The 17,659-nt window shown below is 47.6% G+C and overlaps 1 protein-coding gene across 10 annotated transcripts in view; it reads right to left on the bottom strand.

The window, feature by feature from the left end:
• BEND2 (BEN domain containing 2) overlaps window positions 1–17,659 on the bottom strand; it is a 1,020,032-nt gene that overhangs the window by 203,225 nt on the left and 799,148 nt on the right. For all 10 annotated transcript variants that reach the window (XM_069636821.1, XM_069636826.1, XM_069636822.1 and 7 more), the window contains one exon: window positions 2,257–2,473. In XM_069636821.1, the coding sequence (XP_069492922.1) occupies window positions 2,257–2,473 (217 nt within the window). The remainder of the gene's footprint in view (window positions 1–2,256; window positions 2,474–17,659) is intronic.

Genomic DNA, 17,659 nt, shown 5'->3' with positions numbered 1-17,659 from the left:
AATGAGTTTAGTGTGTAAGGGCCAGTTTAGGATTTTGGACACAGGACAGAGAACTATTTTTGCTTTAGACATCCTGATAAAGATGTTGCTTAGTTTTGTTGAGGCAGAGAAACCCCTGTTAGAGTTAGGGATAGGTAGGATTTCCCCAACCCCTTTTTTATTTTGATAATAAAACTCTTTATTCAATACAAAACATTTTACTGTGTCAGAGTCTTACTCCTGATCCCTCACAAGGAGCATAGACAAAGGACAGCCTCTCCAAAGCACGAGGTTGGCTCTTCACTGTGGTATACACACACCGCTGCTCTGTGTGTCCATTAATTAGATTTGTAAAGGTAAGTGGACACTCTGCAGCACCTAGAAATGAGGGAATAACCATAGTTGCACCTCCATGGTTTTAACTACCTAGAGCCAATAGTTTCGTTTTTATAATGCATCAACGCGAAAAAAAGCTTTTTTGATTGTTTCAAGAAATTACTATTTAGCACTACCAAGCGAAAGGGGAACACTGAAGAAATGTATATCCTTCCTAGGGTCTGATACGTGAGAGAAAGAAATCTTATTTATCTACCATTGTTTGAAGAGTGATTAGAATTATAGGACAAAGAATCAGCCATAAATAATAGCACTACATGTGACTCATGCATAGGTGATAAGGAAGTTTCTCTTCTGTATTTTTCCATGTGCCACATACAGTAGCCAAGAAAACAATAGGAAGCAGTTACCTAGAGGACACTGATAATTCTATAGTATCACTACACAGAGGGACATTGCTCCTGACAGTGACTATGAACCCAACTTAAATAACACGCCATTTGGATTTCTTTAAACATAAACATGTAATCAAATGGAAAGGACAGTGGCTTTTGAGGCACAAGTATGGAATAGATGTACCCCGTCCTCTCATGAGTAACGGCACTTCATAAATGAGTTTGGGTATTTGGCCACACTGATCAGAATTTTAAATGGAGCACCACACAGTAGATCAACCTATAGGTAATTCTATTGGTACTTATATGTGAACTATTGCTATGTAGAAGTGTTCCTTTTCAAAGTGTAATGTACGTAATAGAAAGTGAACAGTGCTGTACAAAACTGTGAATATATGATGTATGTTTTGCATTATAGAAGATAGGAAATCAAAGGAATAACGAATTACCAGCATCATCCTGATGAAGGAACAGAAACATGGCAAAGGCTACTTGAATCAGAATTTGAAGTGGGGCAGTACATAGTAGATTAACCTATTGAAGATGGGAGGACTAAAAGATCGGTACCCTCCTGATGAAATTTCCATCACCACCGAGAAGGAACAGAAAACATTTTGTGTCATGTCAATGAAGATTATCTGTAGCATGAACAATTGAGGCATGATTATATTCCTGTGACCTGTACAGAGTGTGATGAGCAATATTGTACTATTGTATATGAAGATGGTCTATAGCCTGAAAGATTGAGGCTTGATTATGTTGCTTTCACCTGTATAGAACACAGCAATTATTATACCTTCAAACTGTATATCACTAGTGAATGTTTAAGGTAATTATATGGAAGAACATAATATCTTTAGAGCAGTGTAACTAGAACTATTAAGTCTGCACAATATAGGATATGAAAGAAATAGAACCAAGAGATTGATGACAGATAAAACTTAATCCATATATAGGCAAAGTAAAACTTGACAAACTGTCTATTTTTTCTACTTTTGTATACTGTAAGCAATGAAAGCAAATGATATGCATTTTAGCAGTGTATAGATTTTTGTAATTTACAAAAGGCCAAAGAGGGTGATGAATCATGAACAGAAAGTTGGTTAACTTCAAACTTAAGCACAGGATGCATCTATTTGTAAAAGGAAAGCCCAGACCTCAAATACATGGGGTAATCTGGTCACCTGAGAAAAGAAGATAACTCCAGGAGGAAGACACAAGAAATCAGCATTGGAAGCTGTTATGCAAGCATTTAGGACTAGTGCCATAATCTGGCTACTCTGAGTTAACACCATGTTTCAACATCAGAAAGTTTGCGTGTTTGCTATTTTCTTCTGAAAATTATGTGGTTCATGAAACTGCTTGGACATACCGATTCAATCTGAGGCAAAAAATAAAATTGAAATGCCTGTGTATGGATTTACCTGGTTGGCTTTTTGATTGTGCATTTCACACACAGCTGCTATATGTTTATGGGTAATACAGCTTTGTAAATAGCTATTAAGAACATCACAGTCACTACCATTTGGATCATGTGTTAACTTACCCATTGGTTCAGCAGACTGAGGTTTACTAGGTGATGCATATGGCAAAGTTTCCTGAGTCGCATTATCGAATGGTACATTAGGAGGTCTTCCTTCTACTGAACTCGTTGTCTGAGAGTTTGGGGAAAGGACATTGCTATCTTCACTGTTATCCGAGTCCACACAAATGGATGATTGCGGCTCTTCAACCGAGTGGTTCTTCGTACCCTCACTCATGCCCTGCAAATATAAAACATGTGCATTTGATTTAAGTAGCAGTAGCCAAAAAATGCCCCCCCCCAAAAACAATTGTACCACAGAAATATAGGATACAATGAATGTTGCATCCTCTACTGAATAGCACCACCACAAGCTTTTTCTTTAGGAGCAGGCTGAGACGATCAGTAATAATGCAATCAAAATTAAGGGGAGAATTGGAATATGAGTGGTGGTGCTCGGTTTAATATCAACGATGCCCAAGAGGTACCATCGCAAGTGACATTTTAGACTTTGTTTAATCTTTAATAGGATGCCATCTTAAAAGTAGTGCCAACAGACATGATTAATGTTCACACACGCCTCACTGACATGCACACATTTGTCATGAACAAAGGGAAAATGCCTGCCATCTTGAAGTCTCTGTGCAACTAGTGGTCTTTGTGTATATGCTGTCATTGAATGCCTCTGTTAGTAACTGCACTGGAGACAAAAACGGCTGAACCCAAGGAGGTTGCTGATGTTTCCACCGAAAAATAAATGGACTGATGGTGCCCTCCACCAGCATCAGAGTTATGCTGGCACGTGACCGCTTAGTGCTTTGATGTTCCTTTGCCGCTCAGTCTCCAGGCAGCACCCATGCAGCCACTGTCCTGTTCTTAGGAACCTAGAGAACCTGCCTGCTGCCTTCAAATCAAATTGCAGGGTGCTGCGTTTGAGTGTGTCACAGGAAGCAAACGGCCTCATGCAGCTCCTCTGCTGCCCAAATCTTGCTGTTGGCCCAGAATGCTACTTGTATTGTTGTTTTCTCTGTAAACCATCAGTGTAATTGAACATATTATTTCAGTAAGCTATTGGCATGGTCTTATCAGGTCAGGAATTTGACCAGTATGTATGGAATATTAAAAAATGAAAAGCACAAGGATTTTCAGGAAAATGATTGCATACGAAAGTGGAATGATCTAGCGTTGACATACAAAAGGTACAGGCCAACCAAAATGTTGACCCTATTGATTTTCACTATTGTGCGCTGCGCGCACGAGAGTGATTATATCCTGTTTGTTATGGTTATATCAAATGACAGTGATCTAATGAAAAATATCTATTGACTGATGGAGGGGCGTTTTCATTTGAAGCTGCACACCCCACCATAAGGCAACAGGTAGTTTTTCTTAGATTTTGTGTTTCAAAACTCTGTTCGAATAGACTTATTACTTACTTTTCTTGGCTCTACAGAAAAGAAGGATAGACTGAGCCATGAGAATTGATTTAAACTATATGCTCCCGGTTTTTACTTTTAAAATGTTCTGATACAGAGTGTTAGTTATTGTGCTAACAACTGTTGATTTTTTTCAGTCCTTTATGATTTTATCTCAAATCTATCTGAATTTATGATTTTGTATATGTGGTATCCAACATTAATATGATTTATTCTTATATACATTTTCTTTTTTCCCTTTGTTTTTTTTCTTTCTTTATTTTATTTTCCAAAAACGTGTGATACATCTTCATGATGTCCACTTATCTCCTTTCTTCCACCTTAGAGGCTGCTGAATATAATTTATAAGGAACAAGTTACTTACCTGTAACTGTTGTTCTCCAGCATGGGTCTGGCATGGATTCACATGCTCATGAATATTCCCCGTCGTCAGGCCGGGAATCCTCGGTAAAGAAAAAAATCATTATTAGTTTCGTTTCTGATCTGTCTTTCTCAGTAGTAACCAATCACTGGTCTCTGGGTCATACTGCCCTCAGCCAATGACTGCCCTCTCCCTAAGCCCCGCCTCTGGCAGCCATCCTCAGATTTGGCAGAATGTAAAGTGGCAGTATGACCAAGTGAAGAGCCGCAGAGGGGTAGGAGGGAGGGTTCGCATGTGAATCAATGCCAGACCCATGCTGGAGAACAACAGTTACAGCTAAGTAACTTGTTCCTTCTCCAGCATGGGGTCTGGCATGGATTCACATGCTCATGAATATAAGAATACATAGCAGTACACACATACACAACCACGGGAGGTGGCAAAGGCTCAACATTAAGCATTACATCAAAACTCAACATTAAGCATTTCTTACCTCCTCACCAGGCTCACTTTAAGCGAATAGGTTGCGCAGCACTGCTTGGCCGACCATGGACTCCTCCCTGGAATCCCGGCCGACGCAGTAGAATCTCGTGAAGGTGTGCGTCGACCTCCACGTAGCAGCCTTGCAGATGTCCAGCAGGGGCACACCAGACAAGAACGCTGTGGTAGCAGCGATAGCTCTGGTCGAATGGACTCTCGGACGGCCGGGCAACGGTCGGTTTGCCAACCGATGACAGTGCATGATACAGCCGGAGAGCCATCTGGAAATGGAAGCCTTCGAGAGAGCCTTCCCTTGGTTCACAGGTCCAAAGTTCACAAACAGCTGTGATGTCTTCCAAAAACTCTTTGTTCGGTCAACGTAGAACTTCAGTGCTCTAGCTACATCCAGAGAGTGCAAAGTACTCTCGGCCGGCAACGAAGGCGACGGGAAAAAGACTGGTAACACCAAGGGTTCGTTGAGATGGAAGTTCGACGGCACCTTGGGCATGAAGGAGAGGTGCGTCCTCAGCACTACCCTCGTATCGTGAAAGGTCAGGTATGGAGGCTGGCAGGATAGAGCCTGGATCTCTCCCACGCGTCGTGCGGAGGTGATGGCCACAAGGAACGCTATTTTCCACGACAGTAACTTTAACAGGGCCAAATGCAACGCCTCGAATGGCGGACTCAGGAGCCTGGTCAGCACCACGTTGAGCTCCCACGCCGGGGCTGGTGCCTTCACCGGCGGGAATGATCGAAACAGTCCTTTCATAAATTCCTTAATCAGGCGATGAGACCACAGGGATGACCGCCCTGTAGTCCTGGTGTATCGGGAAATCGCTGCCAGGTGTATCTTGATTGAAGCGTGAGATAGTCCAGCTTTGGCTAGCGACAGTAGGTAGGCAATACTTGAGGGGCCGTAATCCGCAGAGGGTTAATCTTCTGTGCCCGGCACCAGATAGAGAACCTCTTCCACTTATGTCCATAGCACTTGAGAGTTGAGGACACCCTGGCCTTCGCAAGAACCTCTCTGCAGTCGGCCGGGATATCGTACCATCCAAACTCTAGTGCTGCAGGTGCCAGGCCTGCAAGTTCAGCGACTCTGGGTCATGATGAAGAATGGCGCCTCCTTCTCTGGAGAGAAGATCTGCGTCCATCGGCAGCTTGACTGGTGGGGACGCTGACAAGTCCAGAAGGCCCGGGAACCAGATCTGTCTCGGTGTCATAAATCACCAATGTATCAACTGAAAAGAATACGGTAACGAAAAAAGGATACAATTTGGTAGGGCTCTTCCGGATCCTATTTTCACACGACTTGATTGTAGGCAGGTCAAATTAGACCTTCCAAATGATACAACTCTCTCACTGGATGAAACAGGCAGAGAGATGGATCACTGGAAAGGGCGTGGGAATTGTGTAGGAAGTATGCCTAGGATAGATAAAGTATCATAAGAAACTGTCCCAATCGAATTACTAAGATAACACAGTATTAGCATTAATTCAGACACTGACCTTATGGCAAAAACTGACGTAATCCATGAAGGTTTCTTGAAGAAAACCAGGAGTTGAACAAACGACAAAGGAAGGGAAGATTAGTAAGGGAGACTTATCCCGAACGGCAGAAGGCTCTCGCTAGATACCGGGTTGGTGCACCACAGGATAGCGTCCAAAGTATTGTGCACAATAACCTTCCAATAGTTCATGAAATACTTCCTTTCCCACGATGAACAAAAATTAGAATTTCACCTGTTAACTGTCACAGGTACCAAAGGTTCAGAATAGTTCTGAAAACCACATGCAGGATTACACGCGATAGAATACACGCAGCCAGGCCAGCCGCGCTTGAAAACAGCGTCCGCGTGTAGATATTTAGCACGCGAACAGGATTCACGCAGCTCAGGACAGCCGCGCTTGCAGACAGCGTCCGCGTGGAGATTTGGCACGCGAACAGGATTCACGCAGCTCAGGACAGCCGCGCTTGCAGACAGCTTCCGCGTGGAGATTTGGCACGCGAACAGGATTCACGCAGCTCAGGACAGCCGCGCTTGCAGACAGCGTCCGCGTGGAGATTTGGCACGCGAACAGGGTTCACGCAGCTCAGGACAGCCGCGCTTGCAGACAGCGTCCGCGTGGAGATGTGGCACGCGAACAGGATTCACGCAGCTCAGGACAGCCGCGCTTGCAGACAGCGTCCGCGTGGAGACTTGGCACGCAAACAGGATACACGCAGCTCCGGAATTAGCCTGTGGAGGAAACACACTCAAAATAGGCCAAAGAAGTTGCTGAAGGGAATGCGAGAACGCAGGTACGGAGTTCAGCTACCAAAACGCCAAAATTGATTTAATCAGAAGCAGCGATCAGAGTTTCCACGCTGCTTATGTACGCACTGCCGTGATACACGTGACGGACCTAAGTCACGTGAAATTTAACGACGTGAAAAATGCAGACGTCATTTCCCGGGCAATGCATCGAACAACCTCCATTTTGAGTAGAATGGTCTAGTGGTGCTATGGGCGTAACTCATTTTGTATGGAGAGGTCGTTCCTGGTCCAGAGATATGTCCAGCAGGCATGACACTCGGCTACGCCGGTGCGACAAGGATCATTCTGCACCGGGACTTCTTGAGCTGGTTGATGAGTCGGAGCAGCAACGGCAACGGAGGGAATGCATATAGGACAGGCCGTCCCAGGGGAATGAGAAAGCATCGCCCATGCTCCTCGGTTGGGGAAACCTGCTGGCGAACCTCTGGCACTTGGAGTTCGTCGCCGTCACGAACAGGTCGATCTGGGGTTTGCCCCATCACTGAAAGAGTCGGTCCACTTGGTCCTGGCGTAGTTCCCACTCGTGCTGAGTGAGTCGGCGATGGTGTTTTTTTATCCCTGCCAGATGAAACGGCACCAGAAACATCCCTTGAGCAACGGCCCAATGCCACAGAGCCTGGGCTTCCTTGGATAGGGCTGGGGACCTGGTTCCACCCTGCTTCCGGATGTAAAACATCGTGGTGGTGTTGTCGGTGAAGATCCTCACTACCTTGCCCTTGAGGGACAGGAGAAAGGATCTGAGGGCCCAGAACACTGCCCAGAGCTCCAGGATGTTGATGTGGAGCGGCTTCTCCTCCGGGAGCCAAAGGCCTCTCGCGTGAAAATCTCTGGTGTGCGCTTCCCACCCCTCCAGGGAGGCATCCGTCGTCACCGTCACCTGGTGGGCGGGGGTCTGAAAATCTCTTTCTGCCACCAGATGAGCGTGGGTGCCCCACCACCGGATCGCTCGACGGAAGGTCTTGTTGAGAGGGATCCTGTTTTCGAAGCTGCCCGTTGCTTGTATCCAGCGGGCGTCGAGGAACTCCTGTAGAGGGCGCATCCGAAGCCTGCACAGGCGCACAAGATATATGCAAGAGGACATCATCCCGAGGAGGGACTTGATGGACCTCACCTTGGCCACGTACGCGACCAGCAGACGCTGCACCTTGCCTAGGATGGCATTTGTCCTTTCCTCCGACGGTGAGGCCAAACGCGCCACTGTGTCAAGCTTGGCTCCCAGAAACAGTGCGACTTAGGGAAGTTGATGTAGAACCCCAGGTCCATGAGTAGCTGGACGGTCTTCACTGTGTGTTCCACGGCGAGCTCCCTTGTACTTGCGCGGATGAGCCAATCGTCCAGGTAGGGGTAGACGTGGATCCCCTGTAGGCGCAGCCGCGCCACCACTAGAGCGAGGCACTTGGTGAAAACCCTGGGTGCCGATTTCAGTCCGAACGGGAGGGCCTTGAACTGGTAGTGCCGCCCTTGGACCACGAACCTGAGAAAATGTCAGTGTCCTTTTAAAATGGGGATGTGAAAGTATGCATCCTCCAAATCCAACGACGACAGGAAATCGCCCTCTTCCAGCTGTCCCAGCACGTGCTGGAGGGTGACCATCCGGAACTTCTGTGCCTTGATGTACTTGGTCAGTCGTCGCAGGTCCAGGATGGATCGCCATCCTCCTATCTTCTTTTTCACGAGGAAGTACCTTGAGCCTCTTCGGGATGAGCTCGATGGCACCTTTTTTGAGCATCGCCCTTACCTCCAATAGCAGTTGAGGGACATGATTTTCCTTCCTGACCACGGGTGGAATGCGGGGGCACTTTTTTAGAAATTCGAGGGCGTGCCCCTGGGCCAGGGCGTCCAGCACCCAACGGTCGGTGGAGATGGACTCCCACACGCTGACGAACTCCGCCAGCCGGCCTCCCACCGGGGTGCTTCGGTGGGGGCCCGACACCACGGTCGGTTCAATCTTGCTTGGAGGACGCCTTGCCGCCTTGGCCTCCCTGGGGATGACGGCGGGGTACACCCGACTTGCCTCGTCCTCTATAGGCTTCCTGCGATGAGGAGCGGACCGCTTGGCGGTGGGTAGAGGAGCCACTGCTGAATCCCTTGGAGGCACACTGCTTGCCTCCGGTGCTCCGAATGGACAGCCTTCGTTGCCGGAGAACGCCTAGGGCCTTAGCTGTCTCCGTGTCCGCCTTGATGGCTTGGAGGGACTCATCCACTGTTTTCCCGAACAGATTGTTCCAGTCGAACGGCATGTCCAAAACCTTGGCTTGTACGTCCTGGCGGAAATCCATCGCCTTGAGCCACCCTCGTAGTCTAAGGCAAACGCTGTTGCCTAGCTGGCGGAAACCGGTGCCGGAAATGTCCGTTGCCACCGTTAAGGCATGGTCCGACGCCACTTCGCCTTCGTGCAAGATCTCCAGGGCCTCGGCCCTCTTGTCGTCCAGTAGGAAGTCCAACAGGGGGGCGATCTTGTACCATAACTCCCTGTCATAGCGGGCCACGAGGGCGTTGGCCGCCTTAATCGTTGTTGCCGCCGACGAGATAACTCGTCGTCCCATTGCATCCAGCTTATTTCCTTTCGCTGTCCGGCGGGGAAGTTGACGTAGAGGCCGATGCCCCCCCCCTGCTTTCTTCTTGGCTGCCGCTGGGATGACTGAGTCAGGGGTCGGTTGTGCCCTAAGGCACAAAGGGGCCGCGTCGGGGACCCGGTACTACTTCTCGTACCGATCCCTCTTGGCAGGCGTTGTAGACGGGTTTTTGAGGAGGGTGAGACCCTCGTCCCAGATGTCATCCAGCAGAGGCACGGCGAGGACTGTTTTCCTCTTGGCCTCGCGCCGTTGCTAAAGGAAACCTTACTTCTTCTCTTTGGGGCAGAGCTGAAAAAGCTCGGATGCCCTGGCGATCATTGCATGGAAAGATCCGATCTCGTCGGGCGGGGAGGCCCGGGCTGGGGCGATGGGAGTTCCCTCCCGTCGTCACCGCCGTCGTCGTCGGTACCCGTCGTGGCCGTGTCCGTTCCTGTGTCATCCCCAGGGACGGGGGCGTGGGCAAAGGTTGAGTAGGCCGCGAGAGCTGAAAAGGTGGGGCTGGATGGATCTGTCGTCTCTTGTTTGGGGGGCTTCCCGCCGGGCCTGGCTCTGGCTCCTCCATTGAGCCTGGTTCCGGTTCCTCCGTCGGTGGTAAGGGCAATCTCATCCTTATCTCCGAACATGAGGATTGTATTGCCAACAAAATGGCCACCGAGTTGTCCTGCGGCTCCGGAAGCGACGGGTGACTAGGACCCTCGCCGGTGCCGCCGTCGCTCTCGTTGTCACCTTTGTCAGGATCCCTCCCGTGGGAACGGGCCTCTTTGACGCCCTCATCGAGGCCCTCTAAAACTTCTACCAGCTCCTCCTCAGATGCTGTGTCCGTGTCAACAATGGCCACCGCCCCCCATCTTTTTCCGCCGGGGTCTTCACGGGGGTCTTTTCGATGGGTCTGAAAGAGGCTTCCCTCCGCGGAGACAGGGAGACTCTGGGCCCCGAGGTCGCCTCCACTGGTGTAGCCTCCACAGGCTGTGCCAGGGCCGCCGCAACCTCCTCGATAGAGGCCTTGGCCGGGTGAATCAAGGCCTTTACCACCTTATGTGGGCCTGTGGCCTTCACCTTGGGGGGAGGGTCACTGCCTCGCTCCCCCTCGGCCGGATCCTTCGAGCTCGACCGGGGCCTCTCCAGAAGCTTCGCCGGGTTCTCGGCCTTCCTCTTCCCTGAGCCAGAGCGTTGGCTCGTGGTTGATGGCGCTGGAGAAGATGCGCCCTGCCTGACAGCCAAGGAGCCCAACCGTTCGGCGCTCCCGTTGCCGCGGACTCGCGGTGCTTTGCCTTCTGTTGGGCACCCGTCGCCGGGGCGCCCTCACAGGACTTAGAAGACCGCTCAGACTTCTTCTTCTTCTTCTCACCTGACGGGCTCTTTCCTTCCAGCCAGTTGGAGAGACGAAGGTGTCGGTCCTTGATGGTCCGTTCCGACATGTTCCTGCAAAATGCACAGTCCTTCTCCACGTGCGTTTTGTCCTCATGAAGGCAGTAGAGACATTTCGAGTGCTTGTCCTCCTTGAACACATTCTGCAGCTGGCATCCAGGGCAAACCCTAAACAGCTTTCCGGGCGTCGAGCTTCCTCTCTCCTGGGCCATGTTCAGGTAGGCCGCAGAAACTCCTGGACTCCTCCAAGAAGCGTAACTCGATGAAATCTTCACCTTTGAGGGGCGTAGAAAAATCCGACACGGATCCCCGTTAATCGGATGTAGAGACGGTGCAGCTTGAGGCTCTATTTGACCGAAAAATGAGAAATTCTCTTTGAAAAAAGCACGAAAACGCAGCAAAAGCTCGAGAGCTAAACACGAGGACTCCTAACACTTGAGCGTGCGGTAAAAATCTGAGGATGGCTGCCAGAGGCGGGGCTTAGGGAGAGGACAGTCAATGGCTGGGGGCAGTATGACCCAGAGACCAGTGATTGGTTACTACTGAGAAAGACAGATCAGAAACGAAACTGATACTGATTTTTTCTTTACCGAGGATTCCCGGCCTGACGACGGGGAATATTCATGAGCATGTGAATCCATGCCAGAACCCATGCTAGAGAATTGACAGTACTTTTGTTTTGATCAATTAGAATTGATCTTATTTATTTGCCTTGAAAAAGCCAGGAGGGTGAAACTGATGGCCATAGGGTTGGCACATTCTCTGTAAACCAAGTCACCTGTTACTAACACACACATTGTGCTAAGTATATTTGAACTATCTATGACAATACAAACTGTTTAACACAAATAATTGAATGGTTCCATTTATTTCTTTTGCTAAAGATGCGCCTGCACTTAGGGACAGTGCTCCGGAATACTACTTGCACGGCACTGTGGTCTGAACATGCCATGTGGCCCAAAAGTCACCTTAGTACCAAACACTCTCTTCTGGCTCCTGCACCATGGCCACTGCGCTCACCTGCCATCAGGATCCTTCAACCATCCCATCATGCGGCACACACATTGCTACTCAGTCACCCATTCAGTGCTTATAGAGGGAGGCTGGGTAACTCTGGGGATCAGTGGGAGCACTGTTCTTTGTTGAGACCCGTGGAGGTGGAAGAAGAGGGATCACTTGGAGTTCCCTTAGCATTTCCTTGGTTGAACTATGGGTATATATATCATGAAGCAGGGTGAAAAGGCACCCGGTCGGTAAGGGTGGTTGAGTGAAGAGAACAAAGCTGTTCCATAGTCCTAGAGTCCATTAGCAGCTTACTAGGGGGAAACACCTAAAAAAGTTTCCCCAGAAAGAGTGTTTTATGTATGCCACAAAGAAAGTGATTTTTCACAGTCCCGAGCGCTTGGCTGCAGGTCCATGCACAGAGCATAAGTGAAGAATGCACACGCTGATTGCACAAACACCGCCATGGGATCTAGCTGGTGTCAAACCAAAATCTAATGACCAACACAGAAATCCCATGCAGAGAACGCTCTTCTCTGCCAACAGAGATCAGCGAGACTCACGGGGATATTTAGAGGCTGGAGTCCAGGGTCCACGCCCAATTCTAACACGGTGGCCTGAGAATTTGTAACTTCAGGCCATGGGTTCATCCTCATTAATAGGAAATGCACAATAGCTGCAGGAAAACACAAACACCAAGTCAGATTTAAGGAGGAGGTGAAACTATTAAGCCAGGAACAACCACAATCCAGAATGCTAATGGGGAAACAGACCTACAAATCAGAGGCCTCATTGTGTTAATGACTTTTCCTGCACCTGTAAAAAGAAAAGGCAGCTTGGTGGGTCACAGAATGGCATTCCTGAGAAAAGGTGTGATATTATAGCAAGGAAAGGTAGCTAAGAAGAAACAGGAGAGCAGAAAATGCTTTTGCAAATTCAAGAAAGCCACGTTTGAGAATAAGGTAAGCAGGAGGAGAAAGCAGGTGTGTTGCCATCTGTATTGATCAAGCAAAAATTGTCAACCACATAGTAGTGAGACACAAGCCCAAATAAATCTAGCTACGGGTTGAAAATCCAGGTAAGGGGGTTTATATTCTACTTGCAAGTAGTGGTCCCTCAAAGTCTGCACTGGGGCAACCTCCTGCGCACAGGGAAGGCAGGAGTGGGCAGGACACAAAACAACCGCTTGAAAAGCAGCACAACTAATATTTGCTCACTCTCACTGCAGACTCGCCATATGATACCTGCTTATCAATAATGAAGTAGTTAAATACTAACCACATGTAAAGTGTTGCTTGGGTCTTTTCTTCTCCTATGCATAACAGAGTAAATTGAAACCTGAGCAATTAAAAAACCTGCTGCTCTGGCCCCTTTCGAAAAGGTTTCGAGATACTGGGCGCTGGTAAGCAGCAGCATGAGAGATATGCAAGGAGCGCCTCCTCCACTCTGACTGGGAAAATGTGCTTAAATCCTGTTCCAAGTGGCCATTTCCTAAACTCTCCGCCTTCAGTGACTGGCAGACACCTTGTGGAGCATGCCAATCGTAAGATTGAATAGTGCAAGCGATTATTCTGCAGTACAGCTCTGCTACCAGGCCTCACAGCTCAGCTAGGTGCAACTGAAAAATGGAGGTCATGGAGCAACGTGAGGAGACAACGGAAAGGAAAATTAGGAGGGGCAAGGAGGTTTAAAGAAGTAAGGAGATGGGACACTTGCTTACATTGCCTAACTGAGGACAGCGAAGTACCCTATTTTCTCTCACTCACCACTAACAGGTATGGCCGCACTGCTGAAGGGCACGGGATGCAAAAAAGGAACAGAGAAGAGAGGTTATGTATCACAGCTGCACCAAAAAATGTGACTAGAGCCAGCTGAGGCTGATCTGCCCCATGATCTGGATTGTATTACCCTCCACACAGATGCCCCTGCAGCCTGGATATTAGATTGACACAATATTAATTCTGGAGAAGGCTGGGGAGGTGGTGTTAGCAAACAAGACCCACTGGAACATTTGAGGCCTTGGACTTGAGGGTGGGGGCACCAGGTGCAGGGTGGTCCTCTTGAGCCCCCCACTGCCTCTTGGATGAAGCCTAGTGGTTTCATCCAAGAGTAGCGGCTGAAGTGATCAGTGTCCCTCATATCGCATCTTTGAAGGCGCCTCCATCAGATCTGACAATTGAAAATATATCAATACAAAGCTACTCTAGATTCCTATATCGTCCCCAGAAAGCAAACATAGGTGCTGCAGGGGCTTCTTGGATTGAAGGGGGAGTTATGTGCATTGTTTCCAGATACCTACTTCCCCAGTATGCCACAAATGACCAAGAAGAAACACAAGAAGTCTGAACTACAGGCCCAGATCGATTCCCACGCATCACCATTCCTCCATCATTAACTTCTTGTAAATGAAAGGTATGTTACTGTTATACAAAGTATACGTTCAGTCTTTCGGTAGAAACTACTATTAGGCACACGCGACTACTCTTTGATTTAGTTTTCAAATTTTAAAGATCGATATTTAAAGAATTCCAATAGAAGCAAAGGATAGAGTTCAGGACTCCTTGGGGAATCACAATAAAGCAGACACTTGTTTCTTCTGCCTTGGAAGCTTGAACTGCTAATCTGCTTCGCTGTTCCTTAGTTTCACATTGCCAGCACTGCGAGCTGCATTGAGCTCTTGCTGGACGCTGCTGCCGCTTCCTGGAGGAGGCGGTCCTGAGGCAAGTCACGTGACTGATCACGTGTGAAAACAGCGACCTCAAATTGAGCCGTGAACCGCCCGTGCGGGGTGTTTCTTCTGCCTTGGAAGCTTGAACTGCTAATCTGCTTCGCTTTTCCTTTGTTTCACATTGCCAGCACTGCGAGCTGCATTGAGCTCTTGCTGGACGCTGCTGCCGCTTCCTGGAGGATGCGGTCCTGAGGCAAGTCACTTGACTGATCACGTGTGAAAACAGCGACCTCAAATTGAGCCGCGAACCGCCCGTGCAGGGTGTTTCTTCTGCCTTGGAAGCTTGAACTGCTAATCTGCTTCGCTTTTCCTTCGTTTCACATTGCCAGCACTGCGAGCTGCATTGAGCTCTTGCTGGACGCTGCTGCCGCTTCCTGGAGGAGGCGGTCCTGAGGCAAGTCACGTGACTGATCACGTGTGAAAACAGCGACCTCAAATTGAGCCGCGAACCACCCTTGCGGCGTAAGCCCTTAGGAGCAAGGGCAAGGAGATTCTGTTTTGCTGTTTGGCTGTAGGGCGTCAAAATGCAGCCTGTGTCTCTGGCTAATGACTTGCTCTCCAAACCTCTGGTGCCTGCCCCTACAGAAGGCACCCGTCGGAAAATAAGGACCTTGTCTTACCCATCTATACGTCTGCAACAACGTCGGCAGAATGAGAGGAACGTTCAACACCTATTACCGCTCACTCCCCAGTTGCCTCGAGTGATTGAAGCAAGTCAAGTAAGTCAATTAAGATCTGTAGAGGAAGAGACATTTGAAGAGCCCATTGATACGCAATATAATGCAGATGCTTTTTCATCAAGTAGGTTAGGGGTAGGAGCGGGAGTCTTGGACTTGACCACCCCTTGCCCGATTGCTCTTGCTGACGATTTGAATTTACTATCAAATGACAGCATCTTGGCAAAAGAGATAAAAATGCATATGAAGGCTGTGAATGACTATGGGCCTAATGTTGTTCCCGTTAGACTTTCTGCTGTGTTTGCTGTACCTAGGTTGGATGTTTTGGCTCGCATGGCGACCGAGAAATTGCAAGCTCATCTGTCGTATGAGAGCATTTTGATACCAGTGTCTGTTTTAGACGCGCCTTGTGAGGAATTTAACCACTGCTCTGGTGAGTGTGGTTTTGTAATGGATCCTGTTCCACTTCCTTCTTCGTTACCTGAACCTCCCAACAGGTGGAATTCTATCGAAATTGTAAACAAACTTCTGGTTGATCTAGAACAAATCAACATTGCTCGTGCTAGTCTTAAACATAATAAGACCCGACCTGTTGAGTCAACACAAGCTTTAAATATAAGTAATAGTCAAGGCACTCTCATGGTTGAGGCTGAAACTAATTGTTTTTCTGGTTCCATCAAACGAAGTAGGACTGAAGTCAGCAAATCTCCAGAAATACATTGTTCACAATCGAGACCTAGACTTTCTAATAGCAAGTCTGCAAATACTCCAGAGTCCTCTCTCTCTAAGGTTCAGTCTTTTCAGCCTATTGGTGTAAGCAGAAATGGCAATATATTAACCATTCCAACAAATACTGAGAATATTGAGAGTCAGACAACAGACTGCTCTTCTGATGATGAATCCTCTGAATCGTCAATTATGGAACGCGCATTTTCTAAAGTTCGAAGAACTTATTATAAAACAGCAGATCGAATTCCTTGTGAGCCTGATTATGCACAGATGATGGAAAACATTTCTAAAGAACTTTTACCGATCCTGATGTCTTCTGTCTATAACACTTTCACCGTTTGTCAAATTATATGAGCAGGTTCAAGATGGTGTGAAAGATTTGACAATGCTAGTTGCACTTTTGAATACAAAAATGTGTGCAATTGAACATGCAAGTATGTCGTCCACTCAGTTGTTAGGTAAAATGTCAGATAAAATGGACAGCAATTTAACAAACACGAATGACCAACGGTTAAAAGATGCTGATGACAAGAAATTACTTGCTGAAGTGGCCAAACAGGCTCTAAGTATCCTACAACAACAAAGTTCGAAACCTGCCTCATTTCCTAGTGTTGAAGCACCATTTACAAGGCCTTGTAATTCTTCAAGTGGCCGACTAAATGTGTCTGAAGTAATTACTATTTCTCCATCAGCACCCAGCGATTTATTGCCCCCAGATCTCACTCTTCTACCAGACGCTGGCAAAGTCTGTGCTGTGGAAAACTCAGATCCGGCAAATAAAACACAGCCCATTGATTTACCCGTTAGTGTTAAGGACTGTGTTATGGGAAGTGTTGTACCAGTAAGTAAAGTGTATTCCTTTTCTTCTGCTTTACAAAGTCTTAAGCAACCTGATAATGGTGCAAACCAAGATATCCAGGAGCCTACAACATCTAATGTAGCACTCGAGGTTGCTGAAAAGGTTGTTATCCGGGAAGCATTGGCAGATAAGACTACTACAGAGCCCGTTGTTATTTCCGATGAACAAGAGGCTTTGTTTGACATATTTAACACCAAGCTTAAATCGGATGCTAAACATCAGAGTGTGAAAGTAAACCAGCAAACAAAATCAAAGAATATAACTCAGAGGAAGCCTTGTGCTATGAATGGTTCTCGCAAGTTCTTGCGTAACTTAAAAGCTATAAGCTTTACCCTCAATCCTGTTACAATCAACAAAGAACAAAATGATAACTTAGTTGAGCCTGAAAAGTCTGCAGGTTGTGTCATCTCTGATAAACCTGTGACTAATTTACCTGAATCTGATGTGGATTTGTTAGATCTTTCAACACATGATCATAATGATGACTCTGAAATTGTGACAGAAATTCAATCAAAAGGTTCAAAGGACACAAACCAGGTTAACTTGGCTGGAACCTCTCTTCCTAACATCATCTTATCTGAACCCTTGCAGAATTCAAGACTGTGCGTCATTGTGCCCACAAAAGAATCACAACTCGTTGGTATTTTGAAACCTGAAAGCTCGAAGGTTCTTACTCTGGGAGAAAGATGGAAAAAGCTATCAATGTACGAACATGGCAAACTGAAGGACTCAACTGCCAATGATGTGTACAGTCGGGTAAGGAGTTCTATAATTACTCCCTTTGACACTATGTCTGCTAACAAACAAGAGAGTGAAAACAGGAAGGATCTTTTTCCAAGAGCTCTAACAAATGGGCATGCCTTAACACAAGCATCTTCCTCGAAGAATCAAAC

This window comes from Ambystoma mexicanum, chromosome 7p, assembly GCF_040938575.1.
Source record: "Ambystoma mexicanum isolate Mex_15411 chromosome 7p, UKY_AmexF1_1, whole genome shotgun sequence".
Taxonomy (NCBI): Eukaryota; Metazoa; Chordata; class Amphibia; order Caudata; family Ambystomatidae; genus Ambystoma; species Ambystoma mexicanum.
This window is presented reverse-complemented; position numbering and strand designations above follow the sequence as displayed.